Source organism: Balaenoptera acutorostrata, chromosome 19 (genome assembly GCF_949987535.1).
Source record: "Balaenoptera acutorostrata chromosome 19, mBalAcu1.1, whole genome shotgun sequence".
Classification (NCBI taxonomy): domain Eukaryota; kingdom Metazoa; phylum Chordata; class Mammalia; order Artiodactyla; family Balaenopteridae; genus Balaenoptera; species Balaenoptera acutorostrata.
In genome coordinates this window covers 7,672,492-7,698,540 of record NC_080082.1, presented here as the reverse complement: position 1 = coordinate 7,698,540, position 26,049 = coordinate 7,672,492, and the positions used below count along the sequence as shown (strand labels likewise).

At 41.8% G+C, this 26,049-nt stretch overlaps 3 protein-coding genes across 6 annotated transcripts in view; 1 reads left to right on the top strand and 2 right to left on the bottom strand.

Moving 5' to 3' along the window:
• CDYL2 (chromodomain Y like 2) overlaps positions 1 to 3,685 on the bottom strand; it is a 315,741-nt gene extending 312,056 nt beyond the window's left edge. The window contains exon 1 of the mRNA XM_057534002.1: positions 3,512 to 3,685. Within this exon, the coding sequence (XP_057389985.1) occupies positions 3,512 to 3,685 (174 nt within the window). The remainder of the gene's footprint in view (positions 1 to 3,511) is intronic.
• Positions 1 to 26,049, bottom strand: part of CMC2 (C-X9-C motif containing 2) — a 39,706-nt gene that overhangs the window by 11,432 nt on the left and 2,225 nt on the right. The window lies entirely within an intron of this gene.
• CENPN (centromere protein N) lies at positions 3,913 to 25,813 on the top strand. Of its 4 annotated transcripts, none has more exons than XM_007182598.2 (11): positions 3,913 to 4,031; positions 6,581 to 6,761; positions 8,105 to 8,150; positions 10,543 to 10,602; positions 10,882 to 10,958; positions 17,672 to 17,848; positions 19,661 to 19,762; positions 21,032 to 21,095; positions 22,639 to 22,751; positions 24,786 to 24,912; positions 25,181 to 25,813. In XM_007182598.2, exons 1-11 carry the CDS (start codon positions 4,000 to 4,002, stop codon positions 25,261 to 25,263), a joined length of 1,062 nt encoding a protein of 353 aa, XP_007182660.1. In that variant the 5' UTR covers positions 3,913 to 3,999; the 3' UTR covers positions 25,264 to 25,813. The 4 variants fall into 4 exon arrangements, with proteins under 4 accessions (XP_007182660.1, XP_057389989.1, XP_057389987.1 ...); XM_057534004.1 differs by having other exon boundaries at positions 3,968 to 4,031; positions 6,620 to 6,761; XM_057534005.1 differs by having other exon boundaries at positions 4,010 to 4,201.

Sequence of the window (26,049 nt, the reverse complement as noted above, 5' to 3'; positions counted from 1 at the left end):
TTTCCCGCATTCAAAATAGGAAAGACATGCCTTCCCAGCAGTTTGTGACTGAAATAAATTCAGATAGAAAAAAACTATTTCCCAAAGAACCTCTGGTTAGCTACAACTTCAACAGGGACTAATTCTAGGCCTAGGTTCAAAGAAGTCAATGTAATATTATCCTGTATTATTAGAAATAGAGGATCTGTCTACATCAAGAAAAAGAAAAGTATTGTGTTTGTCCTGATCAGCCATGTCCAGAATACTGACAATTTGAGTTACCCCCAGGGGGAATGCTCAGGATGGAGATGGCTCTGACACTAGGTTTAAACAGGAAGCCATTCATGAAATTGGGAATATTTACTAACTTAGGGAAACCCACAACAGAGGAGACAGATAGAAAGAACAGCCTGGTTAAGTACGACAAGTAATGGATTTGAAGGGAGAAGATGTGGGTCTGAAGGCAAAGGCTGTGGACACAGCTATTCACAAGTTACATCACTTTGGCTAACTTAATCTGAGACCTAAGTCTCTTCTTCCATAAAATGGAATTAGCTCTTGACCTATATCATGAGGTTTTGTTTTTGTTTTTTTTAAATTTTTTAAAGTTTTATTTATTTATTTTTTGGCTGCATTGGGTCTTCGTTGCTGCGCGGGCTTTCTCTAGCGTGCAGGCTTCTCATTGAGGTGGCTTCTCTTGTTGCAGAGCACGGGCTCTAGATGCGTGGGCTTCAGTAGTTATGGCTGGCGGGCTTCAGTAGTTATGGCTGGCGGGCTCCAGAGCACAGGCTCAGTAGTTGTGGCGCACGGGCTTAGTTGCTCCGCGGCATGTGGGACCAGGGCTTCCCGGACCAGGGCTCGAACCCATGTCCCCTGCATTGGCAGGCGGATTCCTAACCACTGCACCACCAGGGAAGTCCCTATCATGAGGTATAAAATAACATATGTGAGAGTATCTGAAATAGTGAAGAGTGAGTGCGACAAAGGTAAAGTATTATTAGTATATCTGAAATGCCCTGTCACCTGATAGGAAAGACTGAACTGAACTGACTCTGAGATGTGTCCGAGAACAGGACTGGAAACCAAAGTGTGGAAGGTACAGAGGCAGTTGTCATCTTCCTGGAGCTGTCCAACAGTGAAACAGGCTGCTGTGTGAACTTCTCATATATCTGTCCTAATGTGCCCAAGAGACTGGCTAAGTTAATTAAGGATGTTACAGAGTATATCCTTACGTTTCTTCTCAAATCTAAGTTCACAATTAAATTTAAGCCATTTCCAAAAATAAAGTTTGCACTCAAGGGATAAACGCTTGTTACTACTGATAACACAGAAAACAATCTCAAAAGGCAGCACCAAGGTAATTATGAACATCAGCCGCACTATTGAAGCAAAGGTAAAGGGAACGTTCATTGGTGACAAGACTTTGTGTATGGGTATTTGCAGTGAGAAAGAGAGGGATAAATTCCATTCAAACTGTCAGTACTTAAACACAAAACTTCAGTCCCACTTTTACACTGGCATTTAGAAACCATCAGAACGGTTTACTTGTCATAGCTACAACTCTTCCTTCCCCATGCCAATCCCATCCACTTCCTCAGGTATGCACACATTGATACCACAACAGTCCACTTAAACTCCTAAAAATGTTCATCTGTGACAATTTGATATTTTGATAACTGGCTAATAGGCCCCTGCAAAGCAACTGTAACTTTTACTTGGGGGTAAGCTGGGAGGGTTGAAGCAGTAGGGTGCCCTCACTAAAGATATAAAAACTATAGTCTTATTTTATTCACTGCTTCACCTTATTCTACCGAGACCCTGAGGTAAAATTTTTCAACGCATATTCTATGATAGGCAGAAGATTTCAACCACCAGGTGGCACAATTTTAGAAAATAAAAAAACCGAGAGTAAGAAATACATTAGTGAAGAAAAGGGAGGAAGCATTCTAATAACACACTTCAGCAGATCTATGATCACAAGGGGGAAACCCTATATTTTAATGCCACTTAGGTTTTCTTTAGAAAGATTTTGCTATTGTGTGGCCCCACCAGAAAGAAATTTATACTACAGTTATAATTTCTAATGTCATTTTAAAACAAGGCCAGAAAAGCTCTTGTTCAGAGTCTGAAGAATCTGTTCTCCAGGAAAAATGATAAAATAATACTTAATGATTTCTAAAAGATATTTTTTTAAAGTCTAATTTCAGAAAGCACCGGAATCAGTTAAATGAGTGTTTCTCTACTTCAAACTGCACCACATTCAGCAGAAGTAGCAGACACAGCAGGGGACTACCTACCTACCCTACCCACTTTTACTTATCACAGCTGCAAAGTCACCAAGTCTAAACAGATGCTTTTGAGTAAGTGACAAATGCTCCCAGAGCACAGACCATGCCCCACTGCTACTGAGAGCAACCCACATGATTTCTTAAGGAATGGGCCCAGGTGCAGCTTTCCCTGAACTAATACTTATCAGCACTTACTTGGTGCTGAGCACTCTGTCAGATCACATGAATTTCAGAGGAAAAACAATTAGTCCATGAACGTCAACGAACACACAGGCTAGTGAGGGAAGGGACATTCTCCTAAATGCACATAGTAAATGCCCAATAAATGTCTGCTGAACGTTGAATGTAGGATTACCATGGATTTGAGAATTGATTCAGACCTCGACATAGTTTCTTTTTAAAAAGGTGGGAAATGAGGGTCACTTTAAATCAACCAAACAAGTGCGGAAGCCTATGTGGATAGAAAAGGAGACACAAGGGGTGTCACAACAGAATCCCTCTGCCAGCGCAAACTTCTTTTATGCATGTAAGTCTTCAAATGAAGGCTTCCAGAACTCGGATTTACTGAAGACTCTTCATAAACCACTTAGTGTGAAACGACAAGCTCAGTAATCTTGAAACCCAATAAACGAGATTTGAATGTCACTTTCCTTGAAAAGCGTACTGAGGGTGATCTTACTGGATTCTCGCATCGCAAGACGGATTGGTGGGAACTTTCTCTGAAGCTAAGATGAGCCCTAACAGGCTCTCACCTACCACAAGCAAATCCTAAACGCCTGGATACCCAGTAACAGTAATAATCCCACAACGTACTGAGCGCTCACCGCGTCCGACACGGTGTTCAGAGCTTCCCTTCTCACAACCGAGGCGCTGGGTTATACCCATTTCACAGGCGAGGAAGCTCGGGGTGAGGAGGAGCTCGCCCCAGGTCACAGGCTCGAGAGCGGCGGCGGGGGCGATTCCCGCAGAGTGAAAAATCTACACCGAAGCCGGCTCTCAACTACCAGCGCGCGTCCCAGAGAATGCCCGAGGGCGGGGAGCTCCGGACGACTCCAACGCCCCGGCAACACCCAGCGCAGTGGTCCCAACCCCCCAGGCGGGCGCGAAGTCCCGGCAGGATGGCACACAGCGGGGCGCGCGAGTTGGGGACCTGAGGGGGGACAGGTGAGTGTACCGCGGCCTCCCCTCACACCTCAGCCACGAAGACAGCGCTCCTCGGAACGGCCCGGACCCCCGAGACTCACCCGACTGGCGGCCACACCCGGAGAGCGGAAGCGGTATTCACCGGCGAAGACGCTGCACCCAAAAGCCGGCGGCCAAGGCGCCGGAGCCGGGACAGCTCCGGGTGGCGAAGGTTCCGCGCCCTCCACGCCTGACCCCGCTCGGCCAACCCCCACCGCTCGCCGCCCGATGCGCATGCGCCGTCCGGCCTGGACAGGCCCATTTTCTGGCGCTGTAGAGGGAGGGAGAGCGAGTCCGCGAAGGCGCGGCAGAGCCTGAACCTTAAATCGAACCGACGAGCCAGATTTCGTGGCTGGGATTAAGCACTCAAACAATATTCTCTGCTAAGAAGAGTGAGGCGGGGGCTCGGCGAGTTTCACTTCCGTCGCTCTCCCCACACGGTCCCCTGTGCCGAGGGTACAGTCCAAAGTTTGGGCTCCGGTGGGCGGGGCTCTAGGGCGGCGGGAACTGCAATTGGTGGCTTTGAAGGTGCAGCAGGCGGGAACAGCTGATGAGGAGAGAGCCGGCCGGCGATGTGGGACGGTAAGAGGACCCCTGGCGGCATGGCATCGGGCCCCCGAGCGTGGCGGGAGCCTTGAAAAAGCCACGTCCCACGCCTCTGAGGCGACTCTTTCGCGACTGCCGCAAGTCCCAAGGTGCGGGATTGGCCCTTGGTCTCGGGCCGGAGGCTGGGGACTACAGTTGAGGCTGAGGTGAGGAGGGCGGTGACGCTGGGGCGTGACGTCACATCCGCCCGTGGTGGGGCGGGGCCTCACGTAGGGCCTGCGTCACGCTGGAGCCGCGCGGAGCTGTCAGCGGCTAAACTTATCCCAGCCCTGGGTTGCTGCTTTCCCCAGAGTTGGGTGTCCTGGTTTTTGGTTAACCTTGGCGTCCGTCCTTTTTTGTCTTTGCAGCCTCTCGCATTACTCCTGCTCCTTGTGGCAGCTCTTAGGCTGTGTAGATTTCCAGGAAAGTTACTTAAAAGGGACCTTTTTTGTCATGCGTTCATTCAGCTGTTCTATCTCGAGCACCAAGCCAAGCACTGTGCTAAGCGCTCAGATATAAAAAGAAATTAGCTAATCACAGGGAATCAGAAGAGTTTATTCGAGGGTTTTCCAACTTTATTGATGAGATTGCGTGGACTCTTTCTACCAGAATTCTTTAGAATGGCATTCCCAAAGTTTAGCCGGAATTAAGACTCTTAGTCTTAAAATGCAAAAATCTCAAGCCCTTCTCGGTCCCCCACACCCCCCCCCGTTTAAATCGTTGGAGCTCAGGAATCTGCATTTTAACAACCACCACCCCCCCACCTCCAGTGTTTTTGATGGGAGACGTTGGCTTGATATTGTCACCGACTGTTGGACCCTAATCCTTACCAGGTTGTTTACCTCCTCGGGCACGGCTGCTTCAGGAGAGTCTCTAAGACTTCATTCCACAAGTATTTCCACTAGACAGTTCTTGGGCTGACACTGTTCTAGATTCTAGGAATGCAGCTATGAATAAGACAAACATAGTTCCTGCCCTAGTGAAGCTGAATCAAATATTTAATGCAATAAAGTAATCAATAAGCAAGATAATTTCAGATAGTTCTGTAAAGACAAGGTGGGGAAATAACTAGATTGGGTGGTCAGGGTAAGTCTCTCTGTGAAGAAGCACGGCTGAGACCTGAATTACAAGAGCCATGTGAATATGTGCAGAAGAACCTTCTAAGCAGAGGTCACCGCAGATGCAATGGCCCTTAGCTGAAGGGATCCTCTTGTAATAGAGAAACTAGAAGGGCAGTGTAGCTGGAGCTCAGAAAGCCAAGGAGAGAGTGGTAGATGACGGAGGCAGGAACCAAACAACGCAGGGCCTTGTGGACCATGGTGAGGATTTTAGTCCTGACATTAAGGCAGGTGGGTCCTGCATCTGGACAAGGAAATGAGTCAGGCTCAATTTTCAGGATCCTGATGCTGCTCCCACATTCTTAATTCAGTTATTTTTCTCTCTAAACAACTCCTAATCATTCCTCTTTATTTTTAACTATTGTTTTTAGTGTCTTTTCAAAGTATTGGCTTGGCCAAAAAGTTCATGCGGGTTTTGCCATAAGATGTTACAGAAGAACCCGCACGAACTTTTTGGCCAACCCAATATATTCAACTACCCATATATTTTCAGAAGTGGGCGATGGTAATAAATTATATGCCGTGTTCAACACTTAAATGGTAGAAATACATCACAGCCAGGATTCTTTTAGGGGAATCTCCTCTATTTGTCCTTGGAAATCCCATAGTCGTGGTGGAAGCAGGTGAGATTGACAGACTGACTTCTGCCTCTACTCATAAACACAGCCCTTCATGATCTCTGACCTCACCTCCTCCTCTGCCTTTTCACTCACCACTCTGACCTCTCTGAAGGCCTCCTTCTCCCTGTCCCTTGAAGGCCCCGAGGCTTTTGCACTTGCTGTTCCATCTGCCTGCAAAGCTCCTCCACCAGCTAGCCCCATGGCTCACTCTCCCTCTGCCAAGGATTGGCTCAAATGTCACCTTCTCTCTGAGGCCTGCTCTCCATCCCCACCACCCATTGCCAGCCTGCTCCACTTTCACTGCTTCCTAACACTGCTGTTTTCTCCTCAGCACTTATCACTTTTAACATTTTGGGTGATTTTCCTGTTGCCTGTCTCTCCCAACTAGAAAGGACACTCCATGTTGGCAGGGATTTTTGTCTTTTTGGTTAAAGCTGTATCTATCCCCAGTACCTAGAAAAGTGCCTGGCACACACGGGTGCTCAGTAATTTGATACATGAATCAGTAAATGAGTGAATGATTCACATGTCCTTGCCATCAAAAGAGCAAAACACTCTAGCCAGGAAAGGAGGGAGAGCACAAATTTTTAAAAACTCTAAAACATATTTAAATGTACGCTTAAGGAGAAAATAATTTAATCCTCCTGTTGAAACACTGTTCGCAGAGCGCCTGAAAAATGGTAAACATTTGGGTGTTTGACCTACAAATCAAAATTCTGGCTAAAAATATGCTGAAAATTCACTAAGTTACACTTTTGTGTTTGGTTGATACTTTATTGTGCTGTTTTTGGTTTTGTCTTTACGAAAGTGCCAAAGAGATGGATGAAACTGTTTCCGAGTTTTTCAGGAGGACCATCTTGAAAATCCCAATGACTGAAATGATGACAATACTAAAAACCTGGAATTTTTTGTCTGAAAATCAACTGCAGACTATAAACTTCCGGCAAAGAAAGGACTCTCTTGTTCAGGACTTGGTTCTGCTTTGTGAGGTAACAGTGTTCAAAATGATTAACCTTGAACATGTTGCTACCCTTTGGTTTTTTTCTTTCCTTTCCTTAGTCCAAAAGAGATGTAAGGTAGCTGCTAGGCTGTGAAGTTAGGAGGGCTATGTACCACTATAGTGGAAAAGGAACTAATTTTTTTTTTTTAATTTATTTATGGCTGCGTTGGGTCTTCGTTGCTGCACACAGGCTTTCTCTAGTTGCGGTGAGCGAGGGCTACTCTTCGTTGCGGTGCACGGGCTTCTCAGTGCGGTGGCTTCTCTTGCTGCGGAGCACGGGCTCTAGGCGCGCGGGCTCCGTAGTTGTGGCTCGCAGGCTCTAGAGCGCAGGCTCAGTAGTTGTGGCGCACGGGCTTAGTTGCTCCGTGACATGTGGGATCTTCCCGGACCAGGGCTCGAACCCGTGTCCCCTGCATTCTTAACCACTGTGCCACCAGAGAAGCCCCTCCTCATTCATTTTTTTTTTTTCCACACACACTGTATTTTATTTTTACAAGAGATAAATAGACTGTTCATTCATTTTTAAATAAATATACTTTATGACCCAGCAATTCCACTTCGAAATTTACATATATGGAAAACATAATAAAAAAATAAGGAGGTATATGTAATATCATAATTGATAAACATTTATATATCTAGTTATAGATATGTAAATATCTATATATAAAGATGTTAACGAGCATCGTTTACACACAAAAAATTGGAAACAACTATACTTAGGAGATTAGATAAATAATGATACGTCCACATAAAATATTCTTTAACCATTAAAAAGAATAAACTAGATCTTTCTGTATAACACTGAAAGAAACTATATAATATGTAAACATATAAATGTGTTTGTATAGAGCAGTGGTTCTCAGCTGGGATGACTTTGTCTCCCAGAGGACACAATGTCTAGAGACGTTTTTGGGTGTCAAAACTGTGGGATTGGGGTGCTGCTGGCTTCCAGTGGGTAGAGGCCAGGAATGCTCCTTTATAGGACAGCTTCTACAACACAGCTTTATCTGACTCAAAATGTCACTAGCACCTGGCTGAGAAAACCTGGGATAGAGGAAATCTAGATGGATACCATAGATTAAAAAAAAAAAAAAAGTTAAAAGTGATAAATGAGGATTAGATCGGGGGAGAACAGTTGTGAGAACCTGTAATGAGACACGAATCAGAAGGTGTATGTGTTACTTAACAGGAGAGCAGAGATGGGAGACAGGTTGTCAGTAAAGTACTGAGAGGGCCCTCATCTGCTCTAAGCAATCCTAAAATGTGCTGTAGATGGGGTAGAACCACACCTATCACCACAATTACTAAAAATGGTATATTCTCTTTCAGGAGAATCGTGCAAGTCTCAAGGATGCAGCCCTTTTAGACATCATTTGTAAGTTTTGGTGATTTGTATTTACACTTAACCAGTCCAGTTTCATCAGAGAGGCATTTTGTATGTAACGGCTCAGATTCTAGAGTCAAGTTGACCTGGTTTCATATTTCAGCTCTGTCACTTACCAGTCTTGTGTCCTTTGCCAAGTCACACGACCTTTTTTTAAGCCTCAGACTTTTCCTAAGTAAAACATAATAACATAATGTTATTATGGACATAATAACATCTTCTACTTCACAGGATTGTTATAAGGGTTAAATAAGATAAGACTTGAAAAGCCCTTAGCACAGTAACTGGCATACAATAAGCACATAGTTAGTGTTTGTTAGGCTTTGTATTATTATTAACAGAATTTGAAAATAGATGTCTGCGAATGTGTTCTAATTACAGTGCAGCTTGTTACGAATGTAAGGATTAACACTGACCGCACTTGCACGTAGTGTGGTCATGGGGGCACTAAGTGGGAGAGGCAAACATGGCTCTGAGGTCTGCACGTGCAACTAGAAGGAAAGTGGGCCCCCGGCTAAGATAGGAGACACTAGAGGTAGACCAAGCTTGTCACAAATATCATGGATTAGTCTAGCACATGTTCTATTTGAGGAAATGTCTGCATTTGTATTTAAGTCCTTGCCATTTATCATGAACTTCTACACGGGGTTTAAAAGAATCATTAACAACAAAAAGTTTTTAATCTCCATTATTACGATAACAACCTTATTCAAAGATCATTTAGCAGGCCATCTGAACTCTGAAACATAGAACCAAGGAAGAAAATACCGGAAAGAAACAAAACCCTTTGGATGCTATCTTTCAGGGCAGCCATCACATTATACCTGATTACACCTGTTTTGGACAGAACTGGATAATCAAGAATTGTCAGGCCATCGCCATAAATGGGGTGGGATGGGGAGACAAGGACGCCAAGGCACCAAAAACAGAAAAAAAAAAAAGACACAGGACAAGAAAAGTAATAAGACATTCTTAAGTTATTTGGGGTATATAGTGACGCTAAGGTTAGTGAAAATGGTAAAGCAGGATGAATACTTCGTTTATACTATATTCAAGTCATTTTGTTCAGAAATGAGTAAAAGTACAAATCTGGGCAGCCAAAAACCAAGGAAGTGGTCAGGATGCCCCCCTCAGCCAAGGGCAGTAGCCCCTTTTGTGTAGGTTTGGAAAAGTTTAAAGCTGACTAGCAGCTTGCAGGCCTAGGGGAGGGTTGGCTGACCAGACTTTGATTCTTTTGCTGACCATGTTCTACTAGGTCTGTGTCCTTCAGTTAACCCTGGTTTTCATAAGAAACACTAAACTTGTTGTATACTCCATCATTCCCATTACTGAGAGATTTTATTAGCAAGCTCAAATTACCATCTGATCTTAAATACACAGATTGAATTCAAAGAACATGAAGAAGTGTGCTGATAACTTAAGAAAAACTATTGTTAGACTTCTAAAATAAATACTAAGAAAAAGAAAAAAAAAAAAAAGAAAAGTAATAAGACAAAGGCACAGCAGGTTGGTGGCATTGAGTATTGGAGCCAACAGCCCCTCTTACGGGGTGCAGAGCACCTTGGTCCTAGGTCCAAAGACACAGGGATGCAGACCGAGGTCAGCACAGGGACAGAGTAAAGCCAGGATGATAATGTGTTGGGACTGAACTCAGTAACTTCCTAGGCCCATTTTTACTCCAAGATACTCTTAAGTTTGTAACTCCTGGAGGGTGTCTTCTATATCATACATTCATTCATTCATTCACCACATATATATGTTTAATGCCAGCCAGTGGCTAGACACTGGGACTACAGCAGTGAACAAGACTAAGTCCAATATCCCACAGGTACAAGCAGTGTACAAATGAACACCTAAATGTATGCTGTAATGTCAGGTAGTGGTAAGTACTATGAAGGAAACTAAAGCAGGGCGGGATGGGGGGTCGATTTTGGTAGGGTGTTCAGGGTAGGCCGTTCTGCACTGTGGCATTTTAGTAGAGACCAGAGTGAGATGTGCAGCGAGCTAGGAGAAGAGTGCTCCAGACTAAGGAAAGCCGATAGAAACACCAGTTCCGGGAACACGTCATCCCTGGCTTGCTGCCTAGATGCAGCAGTCTGTGGAGTAGACCTGTGTGGACAGAATAAATGGTCTAAGAATTAATGCTAAATCTCTACTATACTAATTCTTTATGACTTGTTTTATTTGTCTGGAGTAAATTTAATCCATTTAAAATTTATATTTTAAATAAAGATCTGTATAACTTAATTCATAAATTACTGTTATTTTTCTCCACTTTCACATTATTAAAAATATGTATTTATAAGTTGAAAGTTCTCTGATATGATAGTTACTTGAAAGTTCTCTTGATATGATAGTAATAAGCTCTTCCTCCCTGTCTCAGATACTCAATTTCATCGGCATCAGAAAGTTTGGGATGTTTTTCAGATGAGTAAAGGACCAGGTAATGTTTTCCATTTTTAACTGAACACTTGTATTTGATGTTTTGGCAATTTAAAAATGAGTCTCTTTTCTTTCCAAATGCGGTGATTATTACTCATGTATAGAAAAATGAGAAATATATCTGGTGATGCTCTGTCAGGGGTACCAGCAGCGTTTGTGTGATTTGATCATTACTGCTCTTTGAGGTTACACCAAATGCTTATCTTCAGGATCTTTGTAAATGTATTGAAGACACCGTAGCTCCCTTGATTCTTCTTGATTTTTCTTTTCATTTTGACAGGTGAAGACATTGACCTTTTTGATATGGAGCAATTCAAAAGTTCATTCAAGAAAATTCTTAAGAGAGCATTAAAAAATGTAAGAATAAAATTTATCTGAATTTCCATAAAATTCAATTTCATGGCATCTGTGCACTTAAAATTCGCTACTACATTATTTTTTTCAATTTGTAAGAATTTCAGTTAGTAATATTCCATACTGTTCTATTCCGTATCAAAGACAAACTCTACTCAGTGTGAAAACTCTCCTCTCCCCTTACCTCTCAGTTCAGGGGTACTGCTTCTTTCTCAAGAGCAGCACTGCCCAGTAGGACTGTACAGCGATGGAAACGTTCTAGATCAGCACCGTCCAGGACCCAGCTAGCAGGCACGTGTGGCTACTGACCACTTGAAGTGTGGCTGGTGTGACTGAGAAACTAAAATGTTCGTCGTGTTTAACTGTAATGAATTTTAGTTAAATGGCCCTAGGTGGCTCGTGGCCACAATGTTAGGGTAGCTCGAGAGCACCGAAGAGTCCTCAGCTGTGAGTCTGTCTCCACAGGTACCATCTCAACATCTTATCCTAGGTTGAGGTGATTGCTTTTTTTTTTTTTTTTAATTTTTATTTTATATTGGACTGTAGTTGATTAACAATGATGTGTTACAGGCATACAGGAAAGTGATTCAGTTATACCCATACAAGTATCCATTCTTTTTCAAATTCTTTTCCCACTTAGGTTATTACAGAATATTGAGCCGAGTTCCCTGTGGTATACAGTAGGTCCTGAGGTGATCACTTTTTAACAGCCTCCCCTACTTCATTCCCTTTCCACCTTACTCTTAGTCCTCCTTGCATATAAAGACATGCCAAAAACTCTGTCCCATTCACCGTGCTCTGGCCGTCCTCTCTGGCATAGTGGTGTTCCCTCTTCTCTGATAAACTCCTTGACCTGTCTCTCCATCCCTTTACCTCATCCTGTCTCTAACTGGTCCTGCTTTCTACTTACCCACCTGTCACCCAACATATTCCCTCATCTCCTTTCTTATAATGACCCTCTGTGTGTGCTGTGAATCCATCTCCTATGTCCTCATCCAACATACCTGCTTTATTTTCCTCTGTTCTCTTGCATCCTTAATCTCTTGCCTCTTCTGATTCCTACTCTACTGCTTATAAATGTGCTCAGGTCTCAGTAAAAGTACATCCTTTCCCCAGGCTCATCCTCAAGCTCTTTTCTTTCTGCCACAAGACTCTTGGAGGGAAATATTTCTTCTTGCTCCTGATGTGTCACACACGTGGAAGCAATCCCATTGGCCCCTCCTCACCGACCCCTTCACTTTCCTCCAGCAGGAGCAGGGCCTTAGCCTGAGTGAGAGCAGCTGCCTGCAGGGAGCACCTACTCTGGTCTATTCCTCCAGGGCCGGCTCTGCACCTGCAGGGAGACCACTCAGAGTGGTCCTGCCAGTTACCATGTAGGCTGCTCTGCCTGCTTCTGGATTTGGTATCAGGAGGGCCACTTGCCTGGAGCAAACTCCCCATTCCTTTAATCGCTGTATTTTTTAAAACATTTCAATAACCCTTAAGACAAGTCAACCTGGCCCCTACCCCCAATTACTCTTCTTTGTCAAAAATGTCCTAACTGTTTCTCCAGATGAACCTTAGAAACATTTTCTCAGGTTTACAGAACAAAACAAAATCTTCAGCCTTTTGAGTAGGGGTGCATTTATTTATTTTTTGACTGTGCCACACGGCTTATAGAATCTTAGCTCCCTGACCAGCGATTGAACCCAGGACCTCAGCAGTGAGAGCGCAGAGTCCTAACCACTGGACCACCAGGGAATTCCCTGCATTTAATTTATAAATTAATTCAAAGAAAATTGTGAACCAAGAGAAGGTATGTCTTCTTTTTTTTAAAATTTTGTGAGTAAGCAAGCACTTTTTTCTACCTTGCTCCTAAGTTATTTTGGATTATATTATTTGAAAACTCTTACCATGAAATTATGAACTTTGCAGATGTTACAGGAGAGTCCTGTCTGGACTGTGGCTGAGGCACATGCACCTGCTTTTTTTTTTTTTTTTTTTAAACAAAGAGCCTCATTACCACATAACCCCTAGCCAGCCCTCCAGAAGTGTTGTGGATATGTGGTTTGGACCCTTCTGGAAGCAGCCTTCTTATGAAGGTGAACATGACTGGCTAACTCATCTTGAGAAACACTCGCAGCAAACACTCCCACCCTACTTCACCCAAAACAAGAAACCTAGAGAGTGTCTCTCTCTCTCTCGGGTCCAGTTCAGAGTTTATCTGCATCTTCCCTCCCAGCACCTTCTCCTCACTTGATGGTCTTTCCTGTCCCTCTTTTAGGCACCAGGAACTTCTGTTCTCTTAACCCCAGGCCACTGCCCTCACCACGCAAGGAGAAAAGAGTCTGAAACACTCACATTTCCTCCCACTTCGATGCCCTTGTATTTCAGTTGTTAGATTTCTCTTTTCTTATCACTACCGAAAGCTTTTGCCTCCTGAATGAATTTCAGGCACGCTAGCGGGGGAGGCTGGGGGGACAAAGGAGCTTTTTTACTGATCATATCTGTCCTGCCTGAAAGGCCAGCTAGAGAGTGACGTGCTGTGTATGCAGCAGGTTTTAGATGAGGAGGATGAGCAGGTAAAGGCCGTGTGTCTTCTCTGTCTCCCCGTCCCTCTACTCTGAGCTGGCCCACATGTCCTCACCCCTTTCCTCAACTGACTGAGGACTCCCGGCTTATCTCCACCTTCCTCCACATAACTTAACTAGTGGCTGGATAACCCCACTTTCCCAAAGGCTGATGATGGTGATGTCATGACAAATAGCATCTCCTGGTGCCCAGGAGTGAAGAGTGACTCACCTGCTGCTCTAGGACAGGCACCTTAACCTTTTTGTGCCAAGGACCCTTTGGCTACTAGTGAAGCTTATGGACCACTTCTCAGAAAAGTGTATTTAAATGCTATAAAATAAAATCCATAGACTCACACGGGAAACAAATGATATTAAAAATACAGTTATTAAGGTATTAAAATGCCAAATTGTGATAACTAATGCATGTGCTTCTTTATTAACACAATAAATAATCCCATGATGGGTCTAAAAGCAACTAGTTTCAAAGTACTAATAGGTGTAAATGATATTTTTGAGGCATGTGCAACAGTTATGATAAGAGTATTTGGGATTTCTATGGACAACAAATTAACAGGTCCTAAAATTCCACTGTTTTGATGCCTACTTTCCAATTGAAGGAGATGCTAAATTTCAGTTAGAAATTAGTGCAAATAAAGATGAAATTTTTCCCCCACCAAGTCCACAGATGCCCTGAATTCTAACCATGGACTTCAGGTAAAGAACTCCTGCCCTGAACCAATGGGGGAGAGAAGCTGATATGAGAGGACACAGGGAGCCTAACTGGGGAGTGATGGGTGGAGAGTGAGTGAGTGAGTGTGTGTCTGTGTGTGTGTGTGTGTGTGTGTGAGAGAGAGAGAGAGAGAGAGAGAGAGAGAGGGAAGATTAACTGCACATCTTACCAGGTAAAACTCTTCAAAATACAAAGTTCTTGGAAAAACTTACAAAGAAGAGACAAACTAAAAACTGTTTCAATTGTAAGGTAGCACACTTTCTGTCCCTTTCTATGCCTGTATCATGTAGTATAATAATGATGGTCTGTGTTTAAGTATGTTAATGTGTTAAATATGTGGTGATTCTTTGTATCGTAAGCTTCATTTGATTCTCACGCCAAACATAAGTATGTTCAGTAGCTTGTGGGCCTTGGCCAGTTACTGACAGTTGATGGCTAGTGGAGGATACCTTGGCCAAGAGAACAGTCCCAGTTTCGCCAAACCACTTAGGACCCTTGGCCACACTCGTTTATGTCATCTTAAATTTTTTTTTTTTTTAATTTTTTGGCTGTGCCACATGGCATGTGGGATCTTAGTTCCCTGACCAGGGATCAAACCTGCGCCCCCCCACATTGGAAGCACAGAGTCTTAACCACTGGACCGCCAGGGAAGTCCCTTGGCTGCACTCGTTTAAGCTTGAGCAGTATTAATCTGAGCTCTCCTCTGTGAAACGCTTTATCCCAGGTATTGCAGGATGATATCCATTGAGGTAGTTTCTTGGGAAAATAATAAATGTCTATATTTGGGTCCTGCCTCTACAGGTATCCGAGTATCTTCTTTACTGTAAGAATGTGAGATGGAGCATTGGCCAGCCAGGCCAGGATTACACTGACTCTGTGGACACCCTTTCCTCTTAGCCTACTGATTTTTAACCTTTGTTTGGACTATAGACCCTTATGAAAATTTTGATAAGTGGCATAGCACCTCTCTAGAAAAGCATACCTTTAGACATGTCCATCCAATGGTGCATCCAATTCAGGAGGTCACAGACCTCTTTAAGTCCCTTCATGAGCCCTCACTTAAGTTATCCTCATTCTAGACTAGCGACTACCTGACTCCGTTGAATGCTACCAATTTTCTCCTAGTGAAAATGTGCCCTCCGTATACTACACTCAATGTTGACTTTACACACTTTTCTTTTGTAATGTGATGCAAAGAGGCTATTCAGAATAAGATCCTGTCCTCTTCCATTCAAGCTGGCAGAGGTCCACTGCATGCCTGTTGGGGCCGAGGGCTGTGCTGCTCACCCAGGGGAAGGTCAGACTGCTCTGTACCCTCCATGCCCCTTGTCCTGGGTTCCTTGTCTGATACACTGAGGAAATTTGGGGAAGCAACCAGATAAAGAGTGGGCAGAGTCAAAATACAGTCGGCCCTCCATATACATGGGTTCCGCACCCATGGATTCAACCAACCACAAACTGAAAATATTCGGGAAAAAAATTCTAGAAAGTTCCAAAAAGCAAAACTTGAATTTGCTTTGGGTCAGCAACTGTTTACATAGCATTCATGTTGTATTTATGATTATTTACATAGCATTTACTTTCTACTAGGTATTATAAATAACCTGGAAATGATTTAAAGTATGTGGGAGGATCTCATAGGTTATTTGCAATTACTACACCATTTTTTTTTTTTTTTTTTTTTTTTTATTTATGGCTGTGTTGGGTCTTCGTTTCTGTGCGCGGGCTTTCTCTAGTTGTGGCAAGTGGGGACCACTCTTCATCGCGGTGCGCAGGCCTCTCACTATCGCGGCCTCTCTTGTTGCGGAGCACAGGCTCCAGACGCGCAGGCTCAGTAATTGTGGCTCACGGGCCTAGTTGCTCTGCGGCATGTGGGATCTTCCCAGACCAGGGCTCGAACCCGTGTCCCCTGCATTGGCAGGCAGACTCTCAACCACTGCACCACCAGGGAAGCCCACTACACCATTTTATATAAGAGACTTGAGCATCCTCGGTTTTTGGTATCCTGGTATCTGAGAGGGGTCCTGGAACCAATCATCCAGAATCCTTAGGGACAACTGTAACTGCCTTCTTTGCTAATGTCAGCAGCCATGTGATCACCAGGAATAAGATACAAGATGGAGGAGATAAAGAGATGTGGGCAGGGGATTCCCTGGTGGTCCAGTGGTTAGAATTCCACACTCTCACTGCCGAAGGCCCGGGTTCAATCCCTGGTCAGGGAACTAATATCCCACAAGCCGCGCAGCACAGCTAGAAAAAAAAAAAACAGGGATGTGGGCAAGCCAAGTGCACCTGTCTCAAGTATCTCCAGGGTCTGAGCTGCAAGGGGGGCTAATAATCTAGGAGTGAGCTATTAAATTCCATAGAAACTGGCAATCATATTTAAAAGTTTAGAAAGGTCTATATTTTATCCATGAAATGGAAACCATGTAGAATTTCTTATATTCTCGCTATGGAACTTTGCTTTGGGGTAATTTTTAGCACCTGAGCTAAATGCATAAAAGCATTAGGATTAGTATTTTTTTTTTTTTTAAAGCCAGAGACAAGGCTTTTTTTTTAAATTAATTAATTAATTTATGTATTTTTGGCTGTGTTGGGTCTTCGTTTTCTGTGCGAGGGCTTTCTCTAGCTGTGGCAAGCGGGGGCCACTCTTCATCGCGGTGCGCGGGCCTCTCACTACCGTGGCCTCTCTTGTTGCGGAGCACAGGCTCCAAACGCACAGGCTCAGTAGTTGTGGCTCACGGGCTTAGTTGCTCCGCGGCACGTGGGATCTTCCCGGACCGGGGCACGAACCCGTGTCCCCTGCATTGGCAGGCGGATTCCCAACCACTGCGCCACCAGGGAAGCCCAGGATTAGTATTTTTTTAAGCCCATTGCTACATAGAAATCTTACTATTAAACTTTACAGTGCACGCTAGGTCTGTGTTCAATGCTAAAAATGCTTCCTTATAAGATACCTCATTTGTGAGGCTGCCTTGCTTCATAAACTCTTATAGTTTTTCAGAACAAAGCCCAAGAAATTATTGAAAATTTTTGATGTCATATCCTGCTTGTAGGATTTAAATTTTTTTTCCTTCCAGAAGACTTTGCAAGGCACAAATGTATCTTTACAAAACGACCACAAAACATTTTCCCAAAGATTTCCCGAAACACTGTAATGAAAAGTAGGAGAGGGACTTCCCTGGTGGTCCAGTGGTTAAGACTCCATGCTTCCACTGCAGGGGGCATGGCTTCAATCCCTGGCTGGGGAACTAAGATCCTGCATGCCTCACGGCACAGCCAAAAAAAAAAAAAAACGTAGGCGAAAAGACTGCCAGATCTCAGCCGGTGTGCAAGATTATAGTAACATTCTTCATCCCTAAAAATCACCTGTTGTTGGTGCCACAAGAGATTTTAATTAGGAAACTTAACATCTTTTTTTTTTTTTAAATAAGGTGACAGTCAGCTTCAGAGACGCTGAGGAGAATGCAGTATGGATTCGAATTGCCTGGGGAACACAGTATAGAAAGCCAAACCAGTACAAACCTTCTTACGTGGTGTATTATTCCCAAACTCCATATGCCTTCACTTCTTCCTCCCAACTGAAAAGCAATCTACCCCTTCTGGGTCAGGTATGGAACCAATTACTATAAGCTATAACTCTGTATTATCCTTATCTCAGGTCCGTGTAGGTTTAAACTGCTCAATATCATTTGATATAAAATGCGACCTGTAGGGGGACTTCCTTGGCGGTCCAGTGGTTAACACTCCACGCTTCCACTGCATGGGGCACAGGTTCAGTCCGTGGTCAGGGAACTAAGATCCAGTATGCTGCACGGCACAGCCAAATAAAAAAATACCACCTGTAATTCTTGATCTCCTAAAATAAGAAGCAGAAAGTGTTATTATTCTACAAGTGGGAGCACAGCATAAGCACTGGTTTAGAACTCATCATTACTGTCTTGTAATTGAGAAGTAGTACACAATCAAGGTAAAAATCCAACCAACATAGAAGTCTCTGAACAGTCTTTTAAGACTCCATACCCTTCTGCACAATCCCACTCACCCAAAATAACTGCTTTTAACAGTTCTGCTATTTCCTTTCAGAAGATGTTTTATTACAAAAACCACGCTGGTACATAGGGTCTGTAATTTGCTTTTTCTAACTTAACAGAACATTTCAATGAGGTTACATATGAATGTACCTCACTACATTTTCATGACCTCATCATTTGCCTATTAATGAACATTACTTTCATTTGTAACCATCTTCCCCACATTGCGTACACAAGAGGAGTGCTTTAACAGAAGATGGTCCCCTGGTCAGAGCCTGCTTCTGTTTATGGCTCTGCCTTTGGTATCACAGGCTTCCTAGCATCTTCCCCCAAATAAGCCCTCCCTAAATTAGCCTGGCAACTGCTGCTGCTTCCACCGTCCTAACATTCACAACTACAATGGTGCTTCAGTTGGTTCCAGAGCTGACTGTAGATAAGCAGCTCTGCCGTCCTGGCTGCATCATCTCTAGTGCCGAGTAGAACACCAAGTCCTCCAGGCAGGCGGACTTGTCATTTAATTTCCTGAGGTGTTTACTGAAATGGCAGAAGGATTGCTACTGCTGCTCACTTCTGTTTCTTTCTAACACTTAACTCTCCTTTAGTCTCTCCAGGAAGAGACTCTGGAGTCTCTTCCTCCACAATAAACAGTGGTTTTCCATCCACTGACAGCCAGGTGAGTCCACCATATCCCACCTAGTTTAAACATCGCCCCAAAAGCTAATGTTCTTTTCTAATGTGTATCTTAAGGCAAACCTATTTCTACCCTCTAGTTCCAGGTAAATACCTTATGCTACTAATTCTGTTTCAGTCTTCCAACTTATTTCCCCAGACGATGGGAAGCTTTTATAAGTTGCATTTAATTTGCACTTTTTTCTTCAAAATTTGTCCTAGAGCGTACATACACATTTGCATTTTTGTATGGCAGTGTCGTAGTATTAATGACTAGTAATAAATAATGGTAACATTTGAGTAGTCACTGTTTATTCTTAACTCTGAATTTCATTTATTATAATTCCTAACTTTAAACAGGATCGCTTTGGGACTTCCCTGGCGGTCCAGTGGTTAAGAGTCCGTGCTTCCACTGCAAGGGGCACGGATTCCATCCCTGGTTGGGGAACTAAGATCCCACATGCTGCTTGGTGCAGCCAAGAATTTTAAAAATATATTTTTTTTTAAATAAAAAAAATAAACAGGATCACTTTTCTAAAAATGGTATTACAAAAGACCTTGCATTTGTGAGAATCTTAATGCCATTAGCCCCTGTTTTCGTTTTTCAAGCTAAGTAACAGGCCATGAGATTTAATTGTTCTGGATTTTTTCCTGAACAAGTATTGTAAATACAGAGATAGACACAGTAATGCTAATAGTCTTGCTAATTTTCCCTTCAAGGCACTGACAATTGCTAGCAAACACCATCAGATTGTGAAAATGGACCTCAGAAGCCGGTATCTGGACTCTCTTAAGGCTATTGTTTTTAAACAGTATAATCAGGTGAGCCCATCAGTGACTATTTAAAGTTAAGTCTCCATTTTCTCTTTCACACATAATTTAGAAGCTGAGCAGGTGGGAAAGTCTACCTCCAGTGACAGGAGATCATGTCAGATATCCCTGAAGTGCAGAAAGTTTTCAGTTAACATGAAAGGAAACAATATAATTTCTCACTCTCATCTTTTTATAGTTGCGTTGTATTTTATACTGCCCGTTAGTCATTGGGGTCTATGTTATAGGTCCCCGTTTCCAAATCATCTATTCCAATCAGAATTTATTTTCTCTTCAGAGTAACTTGACACTGTCTTTTGAAGCTGATTATATTCTGTTCTGCAAGAGAGAAGCAGATTTTTTTGTCCCATCAGTCAAGCAGCTGATACAGGAGTTGGAAGTAAAGGAGAAGGCATTGGTTTATTAAGTCCCACAATTTATTTGTCAAAATTATTTGAACGCATTGTTCCCCTTTAATGATAAGAACGGATCTGGCCTTGCTCCCAGGCTCAGGGATTTTTTTTTTTTTCCTCTGCATGGCATCTGTGTGCTCATATGTTCAGACTCCTATAGGATTGTTAAGGCTCTGTGTATATCTTTGAGCCCTTAGGTATGTTATACTTATGTATTTTCATCTGTTCTAAGTAGAAAGAAGTGATGGCTCTCTGCAAGCTACTCTTTAAGGAAAAAATCTAACATTAAGAAGTTAGATAATGATTTTCTCCCACAGCAGCCCCCCCCTCTTACCTACCACCCTCCTACCAAATTGCTATCAATGGTTCTCCTATGACAGTTGCATTTCTGGGAAAATTCATATTGTCAAACACTTAATTATAAAAACAATGGCTTCAGTGGGGAAAGTAAGCGAAGGGGTCTGAGAGGTTCAGACTTACAATAGGAAAGTTACTTTTCGATAAGGAATCTCAGCAAATTTTTTACAGTTATAAAGACATAGATATAAAGCTGAAACATCACATTGTAAATGCTGCCTCTGATTCCTCTAGCTTTTGCACTCACCAGCTATACTTCTTCCAGATCCATTTTTCACGTTAACAAGGTACAGAGCTCCTCAAACAAAGCAGCCATGTTGCTGGCATTCTCTGCCAACATCGCTCTAGGAGAAATGCTCAACTCAGTATGCAAATGGCCTCAAATCTTTGTGTTGGGAAAAACTAAAGATAAGATTTGCCATACTTTTGTACATTAAAACCAATTAATATCTATACTTCAAGGTGATAAAATTAGGAAAACATTCACTTTTTTCTTTTTTCTTTTTCCTAGACCTTTGAAACTCACAACTCTACTACACCTCTACAAGAAAGAAGCCTTGGGCTAGATATAAATAGTATGTGTGTTTTAAGATAAAACTGAAATTTGGAAGGACATTCCTTTTCAGATTTCTGTCACCCAGGAAAACATTTATGTACCAGGATTGTGATTCAAAAGTATTTACTGTTTTCAGAAAATTGAAAATTAAATTTCTGTTGAAGTGGGGCAGCTAAGCTACCATAATCTCTTTTAGAATTTACTAGACTGGCATCTAATAATAATCACAACAAAAACAAAAATTAACTAACAGTTGTTGAGCATTTCTTCTGTGCCAGGCACCATACTAAGGTGTTTATATGAGTCATTTCCTATTTCTTCACAGCAGTCCCATGAACAAGCTCTTTTCATCAGGAAACTGGGTTTCAGAGAGGTTTAGTAACTTGTGAGGCAAAATCACATAGCTAGGAATCGGCAAAGCCAGGAGTGAAATCCGAATCTGAGCCTGGAGCCCAGGCTCTTAATGCTTCCTGAGTACTTTATTGCATCTCGCAGGTATTGCGTTATTTACAAATTGAAGGTTTGTGGCAACCCTGCGTTGAGCAAATCTCTCGGCGGCATTTTTCCAACAGCATTTGCTCATTTCATGTCTCTGTGTCACATTTTTGTAATTCTCACAATATTTCAAACTTTTTCATTATTATTATATTTGTTATGGTGATCTGTGATCAGTGATCTTTGATGTTACTATTGCAAAAAGATTACAACTCCCTGAGGGCTCAGATGATGGTTAGCATTTTTTAGCAATAAAGTACTTTTTAAATAAGGTATGTACATTGTCCTTTTAGACATAATACTGTTGCACATTTAATAGACTGTAGTACAATATAAACATAACTTTTATATGCACTGGGAAACTAAAAACTTCATGTGACTCACTTTATTGCAGTTGTATATAACTGCACCCGCTTATCTCTGAGGTGCGCCTGTAATCAGAATTGTTACGCTGTTGGTACTCACAGGTGACATGAGTCCTTTCCTAGAAAACCCAAGACAATAGAGTATGAAACTACTAATGTGGATCAGAAAGTTCAGAAAAGTGATGGGGTACAATATAGATTTATAAAAATGAAAATGTTCCTCTCTCTTGGCAGTGATTTGGCAATAAAATGAAATGGTACAGCCATTATGAACTAAACATATTTATGACTTTCCAATGGCATAAGAACTGCTATTGATTTTATGTTAAGTAAAGAAAGCAGGATACAAAATTGTGTGTATTTTATAATCCCAGTTTAAAAAATACATATCTTTTTATTCACTGAAAAAAGGGTTAGACAAATAGATTAAAATGTTAACAGTACTTATCTCTGTGTGGTGGAATTATGGGTGATTTTTATTTTCTCTTACCAGCCTATACTTTCCAGCTTTTCAACAATAAGAAATTATTACAATCGAGAAGAAACAGTAAACATTATTTTTAAGTTATACAAGCAAGTTGAAAGGTTAGGAATGAAAGGATCAACTTTATGGATGAAATATATTAACATATATAAAATATATAATATTATAATAATATTAAATATATAACAGCTGTTTCTCTTGAAATCTTCCATCTGTAGTGGATTCAAGGATCATTCATGAAAACAAAATAGAAAAAGAGAGAGTCCAGAGAGTGACTCAAGAAATTTTTGGAGACTATCCACAACCAAGACTAGAATTTGCACAATATAAGGTAGGACACTGCTATAAACTAACTACAAGTTATCAATATTTTTTAAAAAGAACTAAAACTGTAAGTGGAAAACAGATCTAAGAAACTGTCTCTCATTCATTTGTCACTTTAATGCTGTATAATAAGTTTATGAGTTAAAATAGACTTCTTTATCATATTTAGTAAGTTCCTCTGTTGCAAAGGAGACCTTTGGAAATTTTGAATTTGCCTTTTCATTTCACCTTTCATATTAATTCAGTTATGTATAACCAGCTGTGATCTGTATTTTTGAGAAAAAAAAAAAAAAGGTAGGTTATACCTTTCTAGCCCACCCACACCTAGAACAATGCTTGCACATGGTCAGTGCTCATAAATACTTATTAAATAAAAGAGTGAGTAAATAAGTCATTACAAAGCCCAGTTGGCATCACGTGGAGAAAACCCAGCAGCCTGCAAACCTGGCTCGTTCCAGAAGCTTGCCCACCAGGAAAGCCAGGTGGGGGGCAAGCCCATGGCCACCATTAGAAGAATTCAAGGCTTTATATCATGATCACCCTAGTCTAATACTCATGCTCATACTCCTAACACCCGCTCCCCTCAAACCTTCCAATAAAATTCTTTCTGCTTAGAAGGAACCTTCTGCAGCTACGGACCACACTTTAAGTCTACCATTGATCTGCTCACTCAGGCCCAGTGCCTGTTTGATTTGATTTGTTTTTAGTGGGAAAAGTTGACTGACACCTTTCAAGTTATGCTCCCTGAATGGCAGGTTTCAACCCATTTCTTTTGAACAGCTCACACTCTTAAGACAGTCATTCTCAAAATGTGGTCCCTGGACCAGCAGAATCAGCCTCAGCTGGGAATATGGGTAAGAAATGCAGGTTCTTGGCCCCATTCTAGTCCTACTGGATCACGGACTCTGGAGGTGGGTCCCAGACATCTGTCTTCACAAGCCCTCTAGCCGATTCTGCAGAGAACCACTGATGTAGGATACATAAGATTTAGTCCATAAAACTTCTCTTTATACACATCTTAGAATGGGTCTATTCTATAAGTCAAGGCACACATTTATTTATACCTGCTACTAATTTTTCCCTACCTTTTCTATTTTGAAAAATGTCAAACCTTCAGAAAACATGCAAGAATATTACAATGAGCATTCATTTCCCCTTTGTTTCAAAATTTACTAATCATTAACATTTTGCCACATCTGCTTTCTTTCTTTCTCTTTCTTTATTCTGAACCATTTGAATTAGTTGCAGACATTACTCACCCTCTAAATATTTCAGCATTCTGTCTCTAAATTTTAAGGATCATTTTAAGTTAAAAAAATGAAGTTAGAATCTAAGAGCCAAGTACCTACTGAAGTAAAAGTACTTATATATTTGATGATATGAAGGAACTGTTATTAATATTTTTAGGTGTGGTAATGTGATGGGGGTGAAGTTTTGAAAAAGAGTCCTTTTTAGGACTCTCTTAGATACATTGAAATATTTGCAGGTGGGACACTATGGTGTCTTGGATTTGCTTCGAAATAATCCAGTGGGGGTGGGCAGTAGGGAACAGAAGGTCGAGTAATGGATGGAACAAGACCAGTCATTGTTTCAGCTGGGTGATGTGCACGTGGGGACTCATTACACTGCGCTCCTCACTTTTGTATGTTTTCTAAATCTTCTATAATAAGAAGTTAAACTGCGGTAGTGACTCAAAATACATGACATTTTTACATTGAAATGACAGATTACAAAAAACAGTGCTCATTTTCCATTAAGAATGCAAACCTAATGCTCAGGTAAAGGGCATCTGAGGGCGGAACTGACATGCAAGGTCTCCTGTGTGTCAGGCACTGTGCACGCTTGGCTTTTTGCATGTGATATTGTTGGATATACTGGTTGCCCTCAACATTTGCAATTAGCAAATTAAATGGTTCCCACCCCCATCAGTCCCTGTGTTTCTTGATAACAAGAATTAGTGAAATACATAATCCTATTTCTTTATATTTTGCCATTGCAACTGATATATTTAATCGTCACTTAAAAATATATCTGTTGACAGCTTGAAACGAAATTCAAAAGTGACCTAAATGGGGGCATCCTGGCTGAGAGAGAAGAACCCCTCCGGTGCCTGGTTAAGTTCTCTAGCCCCCATCTTCTGGAAGCACTGAAATCCTTAGCACCAGCCGGTAAGTAGTCAGCATACTTCATCAGCCAGAAGAATTAACAACATACTACATTCGACCCTCTCTTTGCTGACTAATTGCCCCTGAGCTTTCTCATGGCTCTCGTCTGCTATCCCATCATGCCCTGTTTTGCATATTCTGCTTCACTTAATTGGGGTCCATGATCCACCCTCTAATCTTGGTCATTTTTAAACTGACTCAAATCGTTGTCCCTGTGATTATTTTCATTTTCTTTTCTTTTCTTTCTTTTTTTTTTTTTTTTTAATTTCAGGTATTGCAGATGCACCACTTTCTCCATTGCTCACTTGCATACCCAATAAGGGAATGAATTATTTTAAAATTAGAGATAAATAAGATGTATATGGTTTTGTAAGCACAGCATCCTTGACTGTATTGCATATGCATTTTATAATGACTAGCTGGATAGCTTCTATCTGCAAACTTGTTTTAGAGATTAATCCTTGATGTAGACGATTTAGAAATGTTCAGTATAATTCTTGGGACTGATTCTTTTCTCCTCCTGCAAAGCATAGCAGTTGTGGGACTTTTAAGATGTGACAGGATGTCTTTTTTTCTCACTCCTATCTCTCCTCAATCCTGGAGAGGTCTGGTTCCAGTTGCTGGTTTCCAGGGATTTTCTCTTAAGCCTTGGATCACAGAAAGAAGCAACAAGAAACTATACCCAACCCAAAACTTTCCAGGAGAATCATAAAATTGGTCCATTCAAAAGGTAGAATTGGGCCCATTAAGTTATTATTGCAGGAGGTAGCCTATCAGTTGATTCAGCTATATAAAATAATGATTTCATTGTAAATATGATACTTCTCATCTATTTTATCATACATATGGCATTCCAACTGACAGATAATATACAGGTTTGTGAATAAAGATATTTAAAAACGGGTGTATCGGTCACTTTTGGTGAAAATCCTTCAGTGATCATCACTAAATCGCATGTCCTTTTACAATAACACTTTAAAATCTACTCCCTATCTTGATCCACAAAGGATTTGGGGTGATAACAACATATGTTACAATTATGATAAAATCAAAAGGTGAGGAAATCTGGGCAAATGAAGGACAGAAAAAGAATAGGAGGACAAAATAAAACTAGAGGTAAGATTACCACATAAGAACATA